Source organism: Nelumbo lutea, chromosome 4 (assembly GCF_056320005.1).
Source record: "Nelumbo lutea isolate HS-2025 chromosome 4, American lotus-T2T, whole genome shotgun sequence".
Lineage (NCBI taxonomy): Eukaryota > Viridiplantae > Streptophyta > Magnoliopsida > Proteales > Nelumbonaceae > Nelumbo > Nelumbo lutea.
The window spans coordinates 84,935,072-84,957,983 of NC_142687.1; the positions used below are offsets into that span (position 1 = coordinate 84,935,072).

Sequence of the window (22,912 nt, forward strand, 5' to 3'; positions counted from 1 at the left end):
TAAAATTCATAATGGAGTGGGGCCAGAGGAGATCGAATTTTATTTATTATGAAAATCAAGCTAGATCTGGATTTAATAAATTTGAATATTTATTTTCGGTTACAGGCCTCGCTAGCTTTTACGAAACTATATTTTTGGAGGAAGTAGGAACATGCTTTTATATGTATAGGTAAGCAACAAAAAAATTATAGAGATGGAGACTAAAGAGACAATCCTATAAATATCTCACACAATTAACATATGCTTCTTCTCCTGATAGCTACTGGGGCTAACAATTTTGACCCCAACCCAACTCATGTGAACCCACCCATTCCACTATCCACTTGAGGGTCATATGGGTCGAGTGACACATTAGGGTCATCGTCTTCTCTGAAGATAGGGGTGATAACAGATCTATCAATGAAAGCGGCTATGTCCAGCCTACCGACGAACAGACAACAACCGGCCCTTCCGTTCTATCTGTATCATCTTCTTCCCTGATTCAATGGATCTCTCTCTCTCTCTCTACCCCCTCTCTCCACCTTTTCTTCACGCAATAGATCTCCATCTCCGCCCAAAGGACAACAGAAACGATTTTTCTTTTTCTTTTTGTGTTTTTATATATTTTGTTGTCTTTTCTGCATTTTATATTTTATTTTGCAATTTCTGTAGTTTTATATGTTTTCTGCAATTTTTGTTGTTTTACATTAAATATATATTTTCTACCATTTTTTATGTTTTTATGCATTTTTTATTTTTACTTTTTGAAAAGAAGTAAAATATTTTATGTTTTTAGTGGAAATATATTGTTCTATATTTTTATGCAAGTAGAATAAGAAAAAAAAATCTAATTTGAACTGAAGGGTCAAATGGATGGGTTAAGGTGGGTCAGGATCAGAGGGGTCACAACTCACAACCCACTTTGGCCCACTAACATGGGTGACAAATGGGTTAATGTGTCAATATGGGTGGGTTGATATTCAACCCACACCCACACTCAACCAACCCAGTACACCCATTTGCCACCCCTAAGCTACCTTACATGTTCCAACCTTTATATAAACCCCAGTAGGCTTTTGTTACGTTCACGGCATTCACTACACTCCATCTTCCCTCCCTCTTCGCTCTTCTCTATATTTTTCGGGTAAGGGAGCTCAGCCTCCTTTCTCCCCTAACCTCACTCCCATCTGTCTCTCTCTCTCTCTCTCTCTCTCTCTCTCTCGAAAATTCGAAACAAATAGAAAAGATGTTGGCAGAAGATCAAACCCAAAAGAAGCCTACACTGCCAGAGGTACAAGACCTTAAACTCCAGGAGGCAGGAGTACTCTCTTGTCTCTTCACCAGCAATTTAACGTTAACGTAATAATCTTTCTATTCTGACATATATTATATGATGTGTGGTTGGTACTTGGTAGGTTTTGGAAGAGTTGAAGAGCATTAAGGACATAGCCTTTCCAATAGCTGCCATGAGCTTGGTGGGATACCTGAGGAACATGATCTCAGTTGTGTGCATGGGGAGGCTTGGCGCTCTGGAACTAGCTGGAGGTGCGCTGGCCATCGGTTTCACCAACATCACCGGATACTCCATCCTCTCAGGTCTTGCAATGGGGATGGAGCCCATCTGCAGCCAGGCGTTCGGCTCCCGCAACCTCTCCCTCATAGCTCTAACACTGCTAAGAACCATTCTCATGCTGCTTGTTGCCTCTATCCTTATCGGTCTGCTATGGGTTAACCTTGAAGCTATAATGCTTAGGCTTCATCAGGACCCAGATATCATACAAGTTGCTAGCCTCTACTGCCACTTTGCCCTTCCAGACCTTATCCTCAATAGCTTTCTTCACCCTCTGAGGATCTACTTACGTAGTAAAGGCACAACATGGCCATTAATGTGGTGCGCTTTACCTGCTATCCTTCTGCACCTACCCATCACCATGTTCTTGGCCTTCACCCTTCGTCTCGGGGTGGCTGGCATCGCGGGTGCAACAGCCATCACCAACTTCAACGCCCTTGTCTTCCTAGTAAGCTATATACTCTGTACTCGCACCTCTGGCTCTATCAAGGAACCCATTATGTACACGCCACTGTTTCAGCCTCCTCCTCCTCCTCCTCCAAAAAGCTCACTACAGGGAGCTGTGGGAGGGGAATGGGGGAAGTTGATTCGACTCTCTCTGCCCAGTTGTCTAGCTGTTTGTCTGGAATGGTGGTGGTATGAGTTGATGACCATCCTCGCCGGCTATCTTTATAACCCTCGAGTAACACTAGCAACATCGGCTATTGTCATACAGACCACATCTCTCATGTACACGCTGCCTACAGCGCTCAGTGCCTCGGCATCAACGCGTGTAGGTAATGAGCTCGGGGCGGGCAGGGCGAGTAAGGCTCGACTGGCAACCATGGTATCCATGGGACTAGCTGTTGTATTCTCCACGGTGAGCTTTGTATGGTGCTCCGTAGGGAGAGAGGCCTGGGGAAGAGTCTTCACCCAGGATGGCGAGGTTCTGGAGCTAACAGTGGTGGTGCTACCTATTATCGGTTTATGTGAACTGGGGAATTGCCCACAGACAACTGGTTGCGGCGTCCTCCGAGGCAGCGCTAGGCCCATCGTCGGTGCTGCAATCAACTTCTATGCCTTTTACTTGGTGGGCTTGCCCGTGGCCATGGTGTTTGGCTTTGTCTTGGAAATTGGCTTTGTGGGACTCTGTTATGGCCTTCTAGCCGCTCAATTTGCTTGTGCCTTGTCAATCGTAGCTGTGATTTGCAAGACGGATTGGGACAGAGAGTCATCCAAGGCCAGAGACTTGGTTGGAATGGATGCTGCATGCGCACAGCAAGACCCAACAGCAAAATCCCAAGACGAAGTGGAGTTTCTTAAAATAGAGTGTGAAACGTGGATGCAAATCGCAAGGGATGATGCAACATTCATACACATCAGCGCGTCCCCACATGCACATCTCAGCGTGCATTGAGAACATCTCCCAATCCCCATTGGGAGATGATGTTCCCAATACACGGTTTGTTTGGGATGTACTGTGAGTCGCGCAGATGTGAATAATTCGTCCTATTTTCACTCTTCATCTCTAACCCATCCTCTCTTCCATTCCCAAAAACAACAAAAACAGTTTAATTAAAAGAATCCAATCCCATCAATTCCAAAGAAAGTCAGAGATCCATGCTCATTAACAGCGAGATGTTTTTATTTTTAATTGGGTTTCTAATCTTTGTCTGATTGGATTTCTAGGCTGTTATATAATCTTGTTTGGAATGTGACCTAAAGATAGACAGTTTTTATACATTGGTTCATTGCATAAATACTTTGAATGTAGATATGGATAATCGTTCATTGAATTCATTGGATTTCTAGGCTGTCATATACATTGATTCAACCAAAGCAACCAGAACACTTTGAATACAGATATCTACATTGGGCAAGTGTTCATTCTACTTTTAATACTGGCATGTTTCAACAATGCAAGTTAAATGGATTATTTGAATCTGATTTCCCCTCTTTTGGCCCCTATTGATTTTGACAAATGATTATTACGAGTTTATTAAGACAAATAGTTATTTTAAGAGTCCTCAATCTGTTGTGACTTGGATAGACTTTGTAGATCACTTATATAATCACAACAGATTTTGGTGGAAGGAAGATAGGACGAGGAAGAGATGAAGAGTGAAAATATGATGAGAACAAAAAAAAAGTACAGCTCTGGGATTCTTGGGCCATACAAATTAATTAAAAGATAAATAACAAAGAACACCACCAGTGCAAAGAACAGGTGGCGATCAATCATTGGATCTACAAAAAAGTCGTTATCTGTAGGTGTATAACAGATCTGGGTTCCATAGGTTGTATCATCATCTTTTTATAGAACCATAACCCATACAAATTAACCGGATATATGATATCCAGCCATTTGTTTTTTATGTTCTTGCCTTTTGTTTTACCATGGGAACGGGTATGGCAGCCTACTATAATGACATAACGCTCAAGACCAACCCAGGAAACATCGATCGACCCCAAGGATCGGCCAAATATCCTGTCAACCAGCTGCAAAACACCAAAACGCATTATGTACTATGACTATGTAGTGAGATTTTCCCTGTGCCCTTCTAAAGTCAAATATGAGTTGGTGGTCGTTCATATCTCTCTCTCTCGGCATTTCTTTTGAAGATGCGTGATGAAACACTTTGGAGTGGAATATTGCTAAAATCCACATTGATATGGGCTGCCTTTATAAGATGTCTTGTCGGTTTTGTCTTTTTACGGATAACAGAAATGGCATAACCACAACGTGGAAAAAATAGATGGCAAGTAAACGTGAATGGACTCAAGCACAGACCATAGCCTCTCACATGTTCTCAGTGTCAGCCTTGCACTGGGAATATCTCCGCATAAAAAATAAGAAAAAAAATACATGTACAGAGATATTCCCATTGCATGGCTGTAAAAAGGCTGTGAGAATGGTGTGAACAATCTTGTGAGTACTGAAGCCGATCTCGTGTCTGTATATGTTGCGTCTTCCTTTCTTCACCGCCAAAAGGTCAATAACTTATCAGAACCCATCATCCGTATGGGCCTCTAGGCTCTAATGGTGACTTCACTAAATGATAATTATTTTACAACCAGACGTACTTAACAAAATCAAATGAAGTTCAAATAAATAATAGATAGGAACGGAGAAACAGTCCAGTGTTTAATTGGTCATTCTGGTAGACATCCATTCTTACTATTGATCCACGATTGTGTATATTTGGGTGTAGTAGATCAAGGCCCAATCAGTTTTACGCTACTACCTAGTGATCAATTATCATGGACTAGTTCTATACCTTCACCAGAATACGCATTTGAATAAAGTGACCAATACATTAAAACAAGAGCAACCAAGTAGGCTAAAGGCACAACCTGTATGATTGGGCCTAGAATCCTGGGTATTGACTTTCTCCAAGGGGATTTTAGTTTTCACTGCTCAAGCAGCCTCGCATGAAGTTGTACAATAAATAATGCTCAAAATTATGGTCGCACTGTGGCCCTCTTACCCTTAGGCGTTAACTCATTTTCTCTCAAATATACAGTTTCAGTAGTTGAGGAATCGAAGAGACGACAACGGACAACCCAGTAACAAGGATCAAAATACTGCAACATAAATCCATGTAGTAGATAAAACCAGCAGTAATGCTAAACTAGCAATGTGAACATAGAAAGATGGGAGACTTTGGAATGGAACAGAAAAGACACCTAAGCATGATCAGAAACAGACTCGAATAGAAGTATGATAGAATCTCAAGAGGTTGTCAAGTTGCATGCCCCAGCCACGCAAGCATGAAGAAACCCCCTATAGCAAATAGCAATCTGAACTTTGGTAGTGTTACAGAAACATGAGTTGCAGCTAGAGCATCATGATCAGAAACAGACTCGAATAGAATTATGGCTGAATCTCAAGAGGTTGTCAAGCTGCAACAGTGTTACAGAAACAAGAGTTGCAGCTAGAGCCCCAGCCACGCCTAGAAAATGTTAGCTACAGGTCACAATCTATCTCAACCGAAATGCTAGATTATGAGCTGAGTCGAGTCCCTCCATATTTTCACCGTCTCTGCACTCTAAATACTGTTTTGTATAGTTGTATAGAATATCCATCAATCCATGAAACTTCATCTCAATGATGAGGTTGTACTTACAAAACTATCAAATGTATACAGAAGAAAATAGTAACTCAAAACAAACTTATCTCAACCTTTTCTTCTACTGTTTCTCATAAAAAAAAAAAAAAAGTCAAAAATCAATATGGATGTTCCATCATCCACGTTCTAGGTAATAAAGATGCATTTGGTACTTGTTTAACACGCCAGCCCACCATTGAGTAAATAACGATCATATCACACACACAAATACTTGGATTCTTACATTGGTGGAAGTGATAAATTAATGCATCTTCACTCCAGTCGTTCAATCTGCAAATGCAACAGAAGAAAGCATGACTTGTACATCTAAATATCTAATTGCTTCAATGCACTGACATGGTAACTTCAGCTTTTTATCCTTCTGTATTTCTAATTAAGAAATTAAACTGAAAATGTCAAAATTTGACTTTAATATTAATGGTAGAAAATTCGGTGAAGGGGCAGTTACATGAGGATGAACTGTTCTCAGATCAGGTTTGATCCACTAAAAAATACCAACAGCATACCTAGTGTCATTATATTGTCATAAAAACCTCATCTAACACCAGTCTACTGGTGAAAATTCCCCCTCATGTGGGGTTTCTCGTTAGATGAATCAAATTAATCCTCAGAAATCAAATTGATTTAATATTAATGGTACAACTGAACTTGCATTTACTAGGCTCAGTATGGAAAGAGTGCAAATACAAGGTTTAGAAAAGTAGTCGATAATCAGTCTTGAATTCAAAAGAAAAAGAATGAATAAATTTCAGAAGAGAAGAAGCACATGAAGAGATTTTGAAAAGAGAGAGGGTTGATCTATTTCATCTGCCAACCCACTCTTAATATTTATATATGTTAACTAATTGTAAAAGGGCTGAATTGCCCTTATTTCTTACATGGCAAATAAACTAATAATAAAATTGAAATAACAAGTTGAAATAACAAACTGAAATAACTACCAACTAACACTGACATAACTAACGAAAATATGCTGCCATACGAACGTAGTGGGGATCACAGCAGTGGGGTCCACATCAGTGTTCTCTACACTCCCCCTCAAGTTGGGAATAGATATTTGTCATTCCCAACTTGAATAGGTCTGCCTCTAACTTCTTCCTTGGAACAGCCTTGGTGAGAAGATCTGCGAGCTGCATGCCGGAGGTGATATACGGGAGACACTTCTTAAGACGAAACCCTTTCTCTAACAAAATGCCAGTCTATTTCAATATGTTTAGTTCTGTCATGCTGTACCGAATTATGAGCTATATTAATAGCAGCCTAATTATCATAATACAACATCAAGGACTTCTCATAAGCAATACCCAACTCCTCAAATAATGACTTCAGCCATAGGATTTCAGCCACACCATTAGCCATAGATCTATATTCAGCTTCAGCACTAGAACAAGAAACAACAATTTGTTTCTTATTCCTCCAAGAGACAAAGTTACCTCCTACAAAGGCACAATATCCAGAGGTAGACCTTCTATCATCAACACTCCCAACCCAATCAGCATCTGTATAAACCTCCATCTTCATGTGATCATTATTCTTGAATAATATACCTCTACCTGGACATCTCTTCAAGCATGCTAGTATTCTCTCAACTGCAAGGAGGTGAGTAGTTATAGGAGAGTGCATATATTAACTGAAAACGCTAACTACATAACTGATGTCCAGTCGTGTGAGACAAAGACAGAGGAGTTCTCCTCCAATTAACCGTTGGAACATAGCTTTTTTCTTCAAGTGGCTCTCCACCCTCTGCACTGATCTTGTGATTCTGTTCAATAGGTGTATCTACAGGCTTAACACCCAACTTTCCAGTTTCTTCCAATAGATCTAGAACATACTTTCTTTGAGAAACAAAAATCCCATGTTTAGGTCTAGCTACCTCAATACCCAAGAAGTATCGTAGCTCTCCTAGATCTTTCACCTCAAACTCTTGATGGAGTTGTTTAAGAGACTCAATCTCACTGTTATCATTCCCTGTCACTATAATATCATCCACATATACAGCAAGCAAAGTCAACGAAGAGTCCACTCTCTTAATGAATAATGTATGGTCTAACTGGGTCTGTACATAGCCGAATGTTTCAAGGGCTTGTCTGAATCTATCAAACCAAGCTCTGGGGGACTGCTTTAGTCCATACAAGGCTTTATTCATCTGGAAAACCTTCTTTCCTATCTCTGCATCATAAAATCCAAGAGGTAACTGCATGTAGACTTCTTCCTGTAAGTCTCCATTGAGGAAGGCATTTTTAACATCCATCTAGAACAAAGGCCAAGAGTTAACTGGCTGCAAGGGATAACAAAACTCTAATAGTGGTCATCATTGCTACTAGAGCAAAAGTCTCCAAGTAGTCTATACCATAAATCCGAGTACATCCCTTTGCAACTAACCAGGCCTTATGCCTTTCAATGGAACCATTAACATTATGTTTCATGGTAAATACCCATCTACATTCAACCGGTTTCTTCCCTTTAGGCTGGTCAACTAGCTCTCAAGTATTATTCCTCAGAAGAGCATCCATTTCAACCTTCATTGCATCTTTCCACTCAGGAACTGACAAGGCTTCCTGCACTGTTCTGGGGATAGGAATATCAGCAATGGATGTGAGAAAGGACCTGTAAGAGGGGGACAAGCAATCATAGGACAGGAACTGGGAAATATAGTGAGTTGTGGATGTGGTGCAATGCCGTTTGCCTTTACGGACTGCAATGGGGAGGTCAAGGTCATCCAAAGGAGGCAAGGGTGCAACAATGGAAGGTATCTCAGTGGGACCTAGATCTAATAAAGGGACTGTGGTACCTGGATCTGGATCCACAGAAGGAACTGGGACTGGCCTGGACTACTAATGACCGAAATCAACCTGCCTCCACCGCCTGTGATAGACTCTCAAATCCTAACACCTCTGACAACCCTCCCCATTACATCCCTCATCACTCAATGGAACAGGTAAAGGAACTGCTAATGAGTTAACCACACTCTCACTCCCACCCTCACTACTCTCCCCCTAAGGAGAAACCCTAGGGTAATAGGGTACCTCCTCAAAGAAAGTAACATCCATCGAGACAAATCTCCTCCCAAAAGTAGGTTCATAGCAGCAATAACCCTTTTGAGTTTGTGCATAACCGAGAAAAATACATATGGAGGCCTTAGGATCAAATTTGGAACGATGAGGTCCAAGAAACTGAACAAAGGAAGTGCAACCAAAGGTTTTAAGGGGAACAGTAAACAATTCTTTATCGGGGTATAGAAGGGTAAATGGAGACTTCATGCCAAGAACCCGTGAAGGAACTCGATTAATGAGATATACTGTTGTAAGAATAGCATCTCCCCATAAACAAATAGGCACATTGGAGTTAAACATAATGCTTCTAGTCACCTCCAATATGTGCCTATTCTTCCTCTCAGCAACCCCATTCTGTTGTGGTGTATAAGGACAAGTACTCTGGTGAATAATCCCATGATCAAGCAAGTAAGAGGCTAATGAGTTGGTAAAGTATTCTTTCGCATTATCAGATCTGAAGATTTTGATTTTGACCCCCAAACTGGGTTAAAATCATCTGATGAAGGATCTGGGTCAAAGCAAGAACCTCATCTCGAGAACGCATAAGGTAAACCCAAGAAAAACGGGTATAGTCATCAACATACAACAAGAAATATCTGTATCCCCCCATAGCAATGATGTGATACAGGCCCCAAACATCGGTATGCACAATATCAAAAGAATTACTACTTTTATTACTCAATGAATAAGATGTTCTACAATGCTTTGCAAGCTCACAACCCTAACATCTCAAATTGGACATCTGAACAGACTCAAACAAATTTGGAAACAAACTCTTCAAAGACCGAAAGGATAAATGACCCAACCGGTTATGCCAAAGCATAACCTGACTAACAGACTGAGAAACAAAAGACTTCCTATCTTCACGATCCTCCCAATGAGAACTCTCTCCAAGCAGATAGATCACATTCGTCTCACGGCCAGTCCCAATCACCTTCCTTGTCTCCAAGTCCTGAAAAACACATCGGTCAGGGGAAAAAGTTACTGAACAATTCTGATGTTTTGTAATACTACTGACTGAAAGCAAGTTAGTATTAAGCTTAGGAACATGCTGAACTGAAAATAAGGAAATGGTATTAGACAACTTGATGTCTCCCTTGCCAAAAATGGGAACAAGGGAACCATCAGCAATGGACACTTTATCTCTATCAGAAGATAAGTGATAGGTAGTGAACAGTGATAGCAAGCTAGTCATATGGTCAGATGCACCTAAGTCTATTAACAAACAATGTTCAGTGTTACCTGGAGCTGATGCATGATAAGCTGAGACTCGAGTACCTGAATGAGCAAAGGCTGATGTGGGAGGAGCTGATGGTGGCTGAAATGATTTAGCTGAATTCCCAACTTCCTTTTCCAACCGAGTCAGGGCAGCCCGGACAGCAACTAGGTTGTCTAGAGGCATGCCTTTTGTGCCCGATGAGGATGCAGAATCAGTATTAATAGCCATATTAGCATTACCCCTTTTGTTCCTCAGTTTTGTTGGAACTAGATGAGGGTGCATGTATGCTTAGGTTTTTTGCAATGTTCACACACTAGATCCCGCTTATCTTCCTTCTTTATATCCCTCTTTGTATCACCCCCAAACTTGGGTTTAACTGCTGCCAAGGCTGGTGGGAAGGGCTGATGCTGCATCATAACCTTTCTCCTAGTCTCTTCACTTTGCACTAAGGAGTAGGCTTGAGATAAGGTCACATTGTCCCTTGTTAGTATTTGTTGTCTCACAATATCATAGTCAGGATTCAGACCAGCTAGGAATTCAAAAACCCTACTAGTTTCAACTTGCTTTCTATGAGTCTGTGCATCCTTCTGACTTTCCCACTCAAGTATTTCTAGGTGGTCAATTTCATGCCACAGAGATTTCAAGGTAGAGAAGTAAATCAATACCGGTTTCTCTCATTGCTTAAGGTTGTTAACCTCACACTTCAATTCATAAGCCCTAGCAACATTAAGGAGTTGGGAGTAAGCCACTTTCATGACATCCCAGATTTCCTTGGTTGTTTTTGCCCACAAATAATTCCGGCTGATATGTGACTGCATAGAGTTGCACAGCCATGTCATAACCAAATAGTTCTTCTGAACCCATTTGGTATAAGTTTGGTCCTCCTTAGTTGGTTCTTTCACATCTCCCAACAAGTAGCTGAGTTTTCCTCTACCCCCAATGGCCATCATGGCCGATTGAGCCCATTCTAAATAGTTTGATCCATCAAACTTCATAGTTGTAATTTGAAAGGCGTTCTCAAACATGTTACCAGAATTGCTTGTCCCAAAAACACCTTCCCTCTGATTCTTGAACTCCATTCTTGGTCAAGAATTAATAATAAAAAAAACTTTTTAAACTACTGTAATAGAAAAACAACACTCAAACAACTGATAACAACCGGCCTAGGTCTTCCAAAGAACAAAGAAAACAGAATTCTGTATAAAACCAGTTCAAAATCTGATCTAATCTGAAAATCTCTGGCCGCCACCTTCTATCTAATGCAAAACCCAAATCTTGAGAATCCGAAGCCTTTTCTGATTCTTCCTGACTACTGGAACTCTCTCATCCTTCTACAATCTTCTAAGTAGCAGCTGCACACTACCAGTAACCTCCAAGAATCAGCCGATCCTCCTTCTTTGTTGAAAAACTTCTAAACCTAGGAGATTCTCATGTAGTCAATCTAATTAGACTAACATAAGAGCTCCTAAGTCGGCTCTGATACCAAGTAGTCGATCAAGACTACAATCAGTCTTGAATTCAAAAGAAAAAGAATGAAGAAATTTCAGAAGAGAAGAAGAAGAGAAGAAGAAAGGAAGGAGAGAAGAGAAGCAGCACATGAAGAGATTTTGAAAAAAGAGAGAGGATTGATCTATTTCATCTGCCGATCCACTCTTAATATTTATATATGTTGACTAATTGTAAAAGCGCTGAATTGCCCTTATTGCTTACATGGCAAATAAACTAATAATAAAGCTGAAATAACAAACTGAAATAACTACCAACTAACACTGACATAACTAACAAAAATATGCTGCCATACGAACACAGTAGGGTCCACTCAATGTTCTCTACAAGAAATACCATATACAAAGGTTTCACACTGTACATAATTTCTCAACAAGGGGAATACTAGAATTTACCATGATAAAAGGGTTTAAATCAGTTTATATATATATATATATATATATATATATCTTTCGAAGGGCTACACAACAGGGGATAGCCCATCCCCCAACCCAAGTGCAGGTGGAATTCGATCCCAAGTCTACACTACGACCAGCAGGAGACCTTACCAACCAGATGGTTTAAATCAGAGATTTTCCTTCATTTAGGATGTGACAACAGAAGGGACTATTGCTACTCTCCTTTCTGTTCCAACAATTCCCTTCCAATTTATTCAGTCCTTGCTTGATTAAAACATCCCCAGCCAAATCTCCTTCAATTGATAGGGTAAAATATAAAAACCTCCCCTAAGGGTTCTGACAATCATAAAAACCTCCCCTATAGTTTTGAAAAAACCTGCACTTTTTTTTGATAAATGAACAAACCTGCACTTACCTCCTTTCCATTATTGCCTCTGTTGATTACCAAGAAAAAAAAAACATTATTGTCTCCATAATAGACTTTGAAGTTACAAAGTTGCCCTTAATACTTGTTAGGGAATCTTTCAATATAATCAAAATTCCAGATTTTCCCTTTTAGACTTCACTCGATCATAACGAGTCTATAAAATTAAATTATTTTACTCTTTTTAATCTGACTTAGGAATTTTACTGGATGGGACAATGATGGAAGGGAGGTAACTGCAGGATTTCCTAAAAAACATATCCTTTCAAAGATCCATTCAGGTTACTGGATGGACAATGATGGGACAACTCTTTGATAGCAAAATATATCCTTTCAATAAATCCATTCAAGTTACAATTTCCTAAAAAACACAACATTGTCTGTGTGTGTATCTTTGCAGTATTTTTCTTATACCCTAAATACCCTTCCCAAACCAACCAAAACACTTCACAAAAGGCTGCAACCCAAGAGATTAAAAGTAGCTGCCCTAGGTGTCTTTACATGGACAGGGAAGGCAAATCTGGTGACTTCTGGTGAAGTTGCATAAGTGCTCTTGGAAAGAGATTGAATTTAATGCTTCATTTGCTAATACATGAGCTGAGACAGCTTGATTTTCTAGGAATATAATGAAAGATATCAAATCAAATCCACACATAGTGCAAGCACCCATCCTCTTCAAATTCCCAGGTGTTGGACGAGTTGGCTTTTCTAGGAGCCATATAATGTTTAGTGCATCCCAAAATGGCAATATGCTGTACCTTGGGATCTAGTGCCAAATCAAGAGCTTTTCTTAGCTCAACACTTCCGCCAATTCAGAAAAGCATTTCTGCAACTCCATTGCAAAAGTCACCACAGACTTGCCTCCCATATCTATGCGAAGAGCCGAAGACACCTAAAAGTAGCTTTGATGTCTTGGATTGCAGCTCCATTGAACCACAATACAAAATCAGCCTTCTGTGCAGTGTTTTGGTCAGTTTCAGTAAAGGATATTTTGGGTATAAGAATGAAATTATGTTTTTAGGTATTTGTAACATGAATGGTCCATTTAAGTGATACATTTTGACATGAAGAACTTGTAAATTAAAGGAGACTTGGCTGGGGGTGTTTTGGTCAAGTGAAAACAGAATCACTTGGCAGCAAGTAGCCTGAGCAAAAGGGGAAGTAGAAATAGTGCCTCCCCAAATTTTAAATCAAAATACTGATCATGAAGCATATGATAATATGCCTAACGTTATATTTGAGAATATATTACATGAATCACAACTTCCCATACTAATTCTGTAGTAATATGATCTAGTCCAACAAAAATTGGAAAACCCCTTTCTCTGCTTGCAATTCAGAGCAGCAAAGCAGCTAATGACCCAATTGCTAATGCTCGCCTATACCATGACTTACATCATATGACAAGTTTTGCTTTACCTTAAGGAAAACCACATTGTCCAGAATATGAAAGGGGAAGAGCTCAGCCAAGGGTATTTTGTTTTGCCAATAACATGATTTATTCACATAAAACTATTTCCAAGGATATGTTGCAGTATGATTTAATATCAACCTATCTAAAAATCTTTAGCTATTTCCATCTGGTTACTTTAATACATCAAGCTAAATTGAACTTTGACTCTCAAATATGATTATAGTTGTTTCAGTTATCCTACTGCAATATCCTGTGAACACATTTTAAAAGTGACATACTAAGACCTAGGAAATGCTCATGGACAAAGACACATGCAAGAGATATTTGCCATGAGTTACCTTCCAAAGACCATCATTGAGATAATGCATGTTGTCCACACCAATTCCTTTGTTGATAGCTCTTCTGCACAACAAGCAAACAAACAATTCCATTTCTTCCACATGGAAATCAAAAAGAGAGAGAACTTCCAAATTACAAAGCAAAAATTCTCATCTATTTGGGAACAAGAAGAGAATACATTTTCTTCTAGATCCTCTTCTCTAATTCTACAACCAATACCAAGAATATCATTCACAAGAAGGAAGATGAAAGAGCACAGAAATGATTTTTTAAGTAAGTTCATCTGGCACAATAACAAGGATTGTCATAGAAACTGGTCAATACAAGAACATAGTCATCTAGCACATATGAATGATGAGAATATATCTCAACCTTAATAATAAGAAATAGGCTTTTACATGCTGTTCCTAATTGTAAATATTTGTATAAGGGGGAGAGGTTGTTGGTTTTTGTTGTAGTGGCTCCAATCCCACTTCTTGTGGTTTTCTGTAGCTTCTTTTCTCTTCTTTTTATTATTGAAGACCTTTCTTCCTCTGATAGTTAAAGAAATCCACTAAAACAGGAAGCTCCTGTTCTTCTCTTATACAGTTTTTCCCCTGCAAGTTTTACTTTACATGATAGTAAAACCTAGTTGATCAGTACTGTCTAGAGATCTTTTTGTTTCACCAAAAATTCACATACATATTTTCTCAATCAAGAAGAGAAAGAAAATATCTAAGGGATTCCATCCTGCCCAATCTCCCCCTACTTAAGTAGTGTAATCTCCACACACTGGTTCTTCTTTCTTTTTATTCAAGTCATGAAGGTAGAATTCAAACTAAAAACAACCAACTGCATAGTAAATACAAGAACATAAAACTGCAATTTGAAATATTATTTATAGAAATAATGAAAATAAAATCAAAGTGATCTTTCAAAATAATACTTTTACATGGAAAGAGAAGCTACCATGTCTACAAAAGATGTGAGCTACTGAAAATACCAAAATTTGTTAAAAAATAAGGACATTTACAAACTTGCAAGCTAAGAAGGTAACTTACATGTCTTTTGCTGACATTTTTGTAAAGCCAATTGCAAGTGCATGTTTCTTTCCTTCAGCCATAATGGCCTGGAGAAATAACATAATTTTAGAAATTAGCAAATCTGAGGACAACATCAACTTCAATTCCTTGGCAAGATTTCTCAAGAGAAATGAAGTGGCTAGAATAACTAACAACAGTACAATATGCTATAAAAATGGTGACATCAACATTTGATACCATACACAAGTATGGCTTAATGAACACATCCATTGTGCAAAATTATTTGGTTTTCTTAAATTGTACAATGCAAAAGCAAGGTGCCAACCAGCAGGTTGGTAAGGCCTCCTGCTGGTCATAGCAGAGATTTGGGATAGAATCCCGCCTGCAACTGGGTTGGGGGATGGGCTACCCCCCCCCCCCCCAGTTGTGTAGCCCTTCAAAAGATATAAAAAAAAAATGTACAATGCAAAAGCTCTTACCACGGGAGTTTCCGCTAGCGCGTCATCATCCAAAGCACCACCAGGAGATGTAAGGCCAGGACACATTATGTTTGCACCAGAAAGGACAAATTTAATTGCACCCCTATCTACTTGTAACTTTTTCATTATATCAGGATCTGAAAAACATAGAGAGCATAAAAACAAGGGGTGGCAGATATGAAGTATTTCTCAGTATTAACTGCACTGGTCATTAACCCAAAGATTAGCTTCCTGGTGTTCAATTTGGATAAATAGAATCTCGGCTAACTAGTTTTCCAGGAAAATCCTCAAATCTTCCAAGATTCTAGGAAATAAGTATTGTCCAACTAACCATATAAGATATCAAAATGGACATCACACTACAAGTTTTTCCCTCATACAGAAACATGAAAATCAAGCCACCAGTGTTCAAGTATGAACATATAATCTCAGTTAATCAAAGACATTCAATCATAGAGCATAAGACATGTTCCATATGCAATACACAATGATACAAGTAAATAGTTAGTCAAAGGGTCACATTACATTGATGAAGAAGCCGCAATGTTGGCATGTAAGGACCATCACGGACGTTGAAAAATAGTGGGACATTGTTCACCATAACCAGATTCAGATGATTTTGGCTAGAGAAATTTAAAATAGAAAATTGTAAGAGCCAAATCAATGTAAACGTACACAAGACATGAATACAGGGAATAAATTAAAGATATGATCCTTTAAGCAGAAAAATAATGTCTCTAGACTACAGCATTTGAACAATCAACCATAACAATGCCAAGGATGAACAGGGATCATGATTCTATAAAGGTCATCCGTGTTTTTCTTTTCAGACATTAGGCATTAGATTATATTTTATTCATTCAATAATCAACAGACTGGTAATACTAAGCCCATAAAGCTCAAAAGTTGGAAATTATAGAACCCATTAATTGATTCTAATCTGCATAATGCACCAGCACAGAACAGACAGAAAGATCATAGAATTTAAATAATCACAGTATCTAAGCAGTTAAAGCATATATTTGGAGCTAATTCGAGCAGTGGAAGTTGGGTTAGATCAACTATTCTTCTTGCATCTAGTCACCAAGTCTAAGACATTCTAGAACATGAGAGTCAGTATTTAGTTTTTCATCATGCAACATAGAGAAAAGATAATGGAAGTTTGCAGTCTTTGCCTTGAAACAGTATCATTGCATGGGCATTGTGTCTAGCATGTTCATTTATTAAGCAACAAAAACTTAATTTTCAATTTTTCATGTAATAGTAGAAATGCCATTTTATTTCATAGTTAATATACAATCCCTGATCTCCATGGGTTTAGCTCTTCAAATTAATAAGGAAAGTTAAAAAGTTAGAGAAGTAGAACCAGACAACAACTAATACCATCAGTTCATGGAAGTACAAATGTAGAGATGTAGAGCTAGACAACAATTAATACCATCAGTTCATAATTTCAAAATTGGATCTTATGAAACTGATAAGTTAATAAGTAGAGCACTATTTGGCACTTCTACCATAGTTTTCAAAATCAGATGATTTAAGATTCAACAGAATTCTGAATCCTAATCCCAAGTGTTCCAATTCCAATCCTATCATTGAATAGGCAATGTCAGGCCTGGTCAATGATAAAGAACGAAAAAAGTCAACCTACCAACACAATTGATATCCTGGTTAAGACATCTGCAAATTGCCTAGGCTAATGGGACCAATAGAAGCTTGGGGAAGTTCCAAATCACAGACCTGTTTTCTTTTTCTTTTTCTCTTTCCCGGTCTGCATTAATAACCCTCTAAAATAGACTTTAAAATATCATAAAAGAGCTCATAAAAGATCTCAATCATAAGAAAAAGAACACATAAGAGATATCCCAAAAGATAATGGTTACCCACAATCATTAGTTGACCATAACTTGTTCAAATTACACCAAATTTCACAATCCCAGGATCATATATATTAAAGATAATCAAATAACCTTGATGGCAATAAAATCAAGAATCTCAAGCAAAACATTGGCCACAAGTGAGAGGACCATAACTTCATGGGACAGTCTTAATCTCACCCTTTATAGCTCAATATAAACCAAATGTTCACTTGTGTTTTCTTCTGCAACTTTGTGCTTAGGTCAGTTCCTGTATGCCTAGGTCAGTTGTCAGTTACAAGTAAATTACATAATAAGCTTATAAACATATATAACAAGCATGTATGCAGTATGCATGTGTCTATCAAAGAGAAAATAGGTAAGAAAATCCCTTTACTATAAAATACAAAAGTGAACAGATGCATTTAGACAAACTGAAGTATCAAGAAACAGAACAAAGAAATCTCTTTGTGCAGTAGCAAAGAGGACAAAAATTCAAACTATAAAAACCACATCAAAAGCCATGTAGGGAAAGAAAAGGTGTGCCATCTCTATAGGGTCAACAACCAAGATATTAACAAAGATAAAAGTCAAGAAATTCCTATTTAGAACTAAGAAGAACGAAAATTAAAAGAGAAATGTCAATAAACCATTTGGCAACAATGAGAGGTGATTTCTTTGGTAGCAAATCATCCAAAACTGGCTCCAGGCCTGGGTACTGCAAGATAAGAGGAAGTAATATTAACACATGAAGACTCCAGAAATCATGTTTTGACAGCTCCTATGTGCCTAATGTAGTAATGCCAAAGCAAGAAAAAGTGAGCAGCCAGTTATAATCCAAACCTCATCTGCAATACTTTGTCGGATCTTGCGCTGCACAGATGCTTTCACTTGATTTTGTGAAGATACATCTTCAGAAGAGAACCTTGATAGAAAAAGGAAAAAGCTCATTGAAACCATAAGCAACCTTAAGAAAATTAAAAAAGAAATTTATTTATATAAACATAATAAAATAATATACAAAAGAAATAGAGGTTTGGGAGAACAACCCAAGAGGAAAAACATTTGACATCCAAATACCATACAAACTGTTGAATTATGAGGGCAGAATTACATATCTATCATAATTTTCCTTGTAGAGGGGTGTTCATGTCCTTTTCCCTCTCATTAGATCAACCTAATAAAATAACATTCACTGGGAGTCATAGGAACTAACTGAGAAGCCCATCCTTCTTCTACAGATGATGTCAGCAGCTAGACCAGGCAACCACCTTAGAACTCAGAAAAATTCATATATTCACAGAGGGGAAATTGGATATCTATCATCACGATCTTCTTCACCAGCTGACATCATCAGGCCATATGGATGATGTCAGAAGGCATAACAGGCTACCATCTAAGAACTCCAAAAAAAAAAAAAAAAAATCTTTGCAGAGGGCAGAATTACATATCTAGCACTATTTTCTTCTTCTCACATAAACCCACTCAAAAGCAACAACTTCAACTTGGTAATGGAGTATGATGATAGGGATCTAAAGGGGCCTTGCATCATCAATGATATGCTGTTATTATCAGGCCACATGAATGATGTTAGCAGTCATACCAGGTGACCATCTTGGAATTCAGAAAATTTCCACATACTGGTAGAGTAGAACCATAGAGTTCATTTTTATTGATCAGTAACCATAGAGTTCATTATGGAATTTCTTTTATAATTTTCAGGCATGTTCATTGAAGATTAATATCTTTGCGTTTTTGCTGCAAAAAATACGAAAAAAAAATCAGTTTCAAGGATTATTGGACCTAGCACTCTGTTGAAGATTAATCAGTTTTATGTTGTTTTTCTAAGTAGATGTTTTATGTTAGTTGTTAGATAGGTGGTGGGGACCACAGTAGTTATGTGAGTCCAAATTTTATTATGTTTTTGAGTCTTATATATGCAGATTTATGTTTTGCCGCCCTATAAGGGCATAGTTGTCCTTATACTGCTCTATTATTTTTAGTATAAATAATAAGTGAAGGGGGCGGCCAGATTATTGCTCTCCTTTCTTCCAAGATCTCTTCTTCTCTTCTTCTCCTTCTCTCTTCCTTCTCTCTTCCTTCTCTCTTCAAGAAACCACTTTTCTGTTCATATTTTTTTGAGTTCAGCAGATTTCTACTTGGTATCAGAGCACCGGCTAGGGTTCGTGAAGTATTCTCATCATAGTTTTCAAGGCGCCAAGGCAAGGCTAGGCAACAGGGGGTGCCTTGTCGCCTAGTCGCCTAGGCAATGGATTTTTTTTTAAGTAAAACCCTAGATCCTAGGGTAGTTCCGTAGGTTCCATAACCATCTTTCCTTAATAATTATTCATAATTTTCATAAGTACAAATTTCATGTTTAAGTCTAGAAAATCAACATTTTATGGGAAGAAAAAGAACAAAGTAAAGAAAATTCAAAAAATATAGAGGCCGAACCCCTACTTTTGTTATAGGAAAGAAGAAAAGAAAAGGTTGAAGAAGAAGAATTAAATGTGTTTGATTAGACAAAATGTGTTTGATTAGCCCTATATCGGGTGTATTATGTTGTATCTTTGGGGTCCCGATACCCATTTACAAGTGTTTTCAGGGACCCATTTTTTTTAAATAATATATATAAATATATATTTAAAAATGAAATTGAAAACCAAAGAAATAAAAAAATAGGGAGAGTATCGTTATAAGTACCGATACACCTCTGCCAATATATAGAGGTGTATCATTATTGTGAACCATGGGTTCAATACAGAAGTTAGCAATGCTTGCATTGATTAAACCCTAACAAAATAAGAAAATAATAAAAAGAAATTAGTAAATAAACACATAAAATGAATATTGTAGTTTAATAATGTCTATCTTATAATTATAATGTCAAAAAATTAAAAATCTAAAAGTATTTTATAACCCAATGCAAAAAACTACTAGGCGATTGGATGAGGCAAGCCTCCAAGGGCGCCTTGTCGCCTAGGCGTCGCCTTGACAACTATGATTCTCATGCAGCCCTAGATCAGCCGACTGCATGAAGTAACGAAGGGCTGATCGATCTGCTATATACTGCCCAGTTCTTGGATTTTTTGGTGGAATCTAGTCATCAGGAAGGTGATCTACTTTTCGGCATCAAAATCAGGAAGAACTGGAGTACGGGGAAGAGCCCCAGAAAAGTTGGACTCTTTGTTTTTCATCTGATCTTGGGCGCCCAGGTATTGTTAGTTTTCTTTTGATATTCTGAAGAGAGCGGTTAAGTTTCTGGAATTTTTTGAGCCTCCTGGAGTGATCGATTCACTCTTCTCTCTGTTGGGAGGCGTGGAGAGGAGAGAGATTTCTCTCTGGATAGAGTTTTCTTCTTCCAAAAAGTTTGGAAGGTCTCCAACCTATTTTTTTCTTACTGCTGAACTGTTTTAAGTAAGATGGAGAGTTGGAATACTAAGGTGAAATCCACCAGTACTGTGGGACTGGGTGTTGGAGGTAGTAGTGATATTTTTTGGTCTGAAATCATTACTATAGTAAAACTTGATGGTACAAATTATTCAGAGTGGGCACAATCAGCCAAGATGGCTATTGGTGCCCATGGAAAATTAGGGTACATCACTGGGGAGGAGAAGAAACCTGATATAGACTCTTCCCAATGGGTGTACGAGAATTGCATGGTAATGTCCTAGCTATGTAATTCTATGTTACCTCATATTACAAAAAATTTCCTATGGGCTAATACTGCTAAGGAGATTTGGGATGGAGTGACTGAAACCTACTCTCATAAGCAAAATGAAGCCAGAGCCTACCAGTTAAGGAATCAGGTGATAAGTATGAAACAGGGAGAAAAAACCCTTGTTGTGTATTTCTCCATGTCAATGTTTTAAAACATGGAGGCATGATGCGAGGCGTTCCACTACCTAGAGGCGTGAGGCGTAATTCAGATCACAAGAGGCATAAGCCTCCAAAACACAAGGAAGCGTAAGGCTTCTTAAGAGGAGAGGATCTCATTTTTTCTTTATTTTGCTTATCTTTTCTTCCCTTCCCTTTCCTTTTCTTTTCTTTCCTTTTCTCTTTTTTTCTTCTCTTTCCTTTCCTTTTCTTTCCCTTTCTTTTCTTTTCCTTTCCTTTCCTTTCCTTTCCTTTTCTTTCCCTTTCTTTTCCTTTCCTTTCCTTTTCTTTCCCTTTCTTTTCTTTTCCTTTCCTTTCCTTTCCTTTTTTTCTTTTTTCTTTTTTTCCTGTGTTTTCATATCAGGTGTGCATGAGGTGCAACAGGCATACGCCTCTAGCATGCCTCATGAAAAAAGTGCAAGAGGCATAGGCGTACGCCTCAAAGGTATCAGCGCCTCTGGCATACACCTTAGGGCATTTTGGGCGCGCCTCCAGGCGTATGCCTCCCAAGCCTTTTAAAACACTACCCCATGCTAAAAACCCTTTGGAAGGAAATAGATCACATAGAAACTGTGGTATGGGAAAGTGTAAATGATGCAACAACCTATCACAGACTGGTAGAGAGGAATAGGGTTTTTGAGTTCTTGACAGGGCTGAACCCTGAATTTGATATTGCTAGGCAGCATATTTTTTCTAGGGAGGGTGTGACACTCTCTCAAACCTATGCCTTTGTCTTTTGAGAGGAGAGTAGGAGGAATGTAATGCTAAGACAGCCTGGGATTGACCAATTGGCTATGGTTAGTACAACCAAACCTAAGCCAAATGGAGACAAAGGGAGTAGTGAGACTAGAAGGGAAGATAAGAAGGACTTAGTGTTTGATTATTGTAAGAAGCCTAAGCATACCAGGGGCACTTGTTGGAAGCTTCATCCAAATCTTATGCTTGCCCAGATAAGGAACAAGAAGGGAAATGCAAATGTGGCCACTATAGGAGACTCTTCGGCCCCTCTTTCCCAAACTGATAGGGAACCCATTGCAGTAGCAGCAGTGAGAACAGAATTGGAGATGTTTGGACAGCTTATGAGTAAGAAAGATTCACCTAGCTCTGGCCTTCCAGATGGACAGCAGAATGCAGGAGCCAACTACACCACTTCTTTTGCACATACAGGTAGTTCATATGCAACTGTAAATCTTGCATCCACTTCAGGTAAGGAGGGATCTCCCGGGATTATAGACTCAAGAGCATCTGAGCACATGACTAATGCCCCTACCCTTTTCAGTTCCTATCAGTTGTTCTCTAGTAGAGATAGAGTCTCTACAGCAGATGGTTCACATATTCCCATTGCTGGGAAGGGGACAATTAGAGTGACCAATGATATAACTTTATCTTCTGTTTTACATGTCCCTAGACTTCATACCAACCTAATTTTTATTCTTTGACAAAAAGTTTGAATTGTTCCATGACATTTCTTCATGGTAATTGTGTTTTGTAGGATCTGGAGTCAAAGAAGATGATTGGGAGTGGTCGTGAGGTGAATGGAATCTACCTTCTGGATGAGATTCCGAAACATCAGACCCATCATATTAACAACAACAGTAGTAGTGGGTTAGAGTCAATGAACCAGATTATGCTTTGACACAATCGCTTGGGACATCTTTCTTTTAGTTC

At 38.6% G+C, this 22,912-nt stretch overlaps 2 protein-coding genes across 3 annotated transcripts in view; one reads left to right on the forward strand and one right to left on the reverse strand.

Moving 5' to 3' along the window:
• Window positions 1-918: 918 nt before the first annotated feature.
• LOC148861456 (protein DETOXIFICATION 55-like) lies at window positions 919-3,269 on the forward strand. The gene is made up of 2 exons (XM_088941989.1): window positions 919-1,270; window positions 1,395-3,269. Exons 1-2 carry the CDS (start codon window positions 1,226-1,228, stop codon window positions 2,943-2,945), a joined length of 1,596 nt encoding a protein of 531 aa, XP_088798115.1. The 5' UTR covers window positions 919-1,225; the 3' UTR covers window positions 2,946-3,269.
• A 2,302-nt stretch (window positions 3,270-5,571) lies between these two features.
• The window catches only part of LOC148861457 (uncharacterized), a 32,883-nt gene continuing 15,542 nt past the window's right edge, over window positions 5,572-22,912 (reverse strand). Inside the window, exons 2-9 of one of the 2 annotated variants that reach the window (XM_088941990.1) lie at window positions 18,212-18,293; window positions 18,019-18,086; window positions 17,570-17,647; window positions 16,038-16,135; window positions 15,513-15,649; window positions 15,052-15,119; window positions 14,011-14,074; window positions 5,572-5,928 (exon numbers count right to left, since the gene is read on the reverse strand). In XM_088941990.1, the coding sequence (XP_088798116.1) occupies window positions 5,911-5,928; window positions 14,011-14,074; window positions 15,052-15,119; window positions 15,513-15,649; window positions 16,038-16,135; window positions 17,570-17,647; window positions 18,019-18,086; window positions 18,212-18,293 (613 nt within the window). In that variant the 3' untranslated portion in view covers window positions 5,572-5,910. The remainder of the gene's footprint in view (window positions 5,929-14,010; window positions 14,075-15,051; window positions 15,120-15,512; window positions 15,650-16,037; window positions 16,136-17,569; window positions 17,648-18,018; window positions 18,087-18,211; window positions 18,294-22,912) is intronic. The other variant, XM_088941992.1, reaches the window with a different exon arrangement.

Excerpts from the sequence above, each read along its gene's own strand:
- LOC148861456 (XM_088941989.1), top strand. The coding sequence starts at position 1,226 with ATGTTGGCAGAAGATCAAACCCAAAAGAAGCCTACACTGCCAGAG. Across the intron at positions 1,271-1,394 it reads AGAAGCCTACACTGCCAGAG|GTTTTGGAAGAGTTGAAGAG; the intron begins GTACAAGACCTT and ends GGTACTTGGTAG.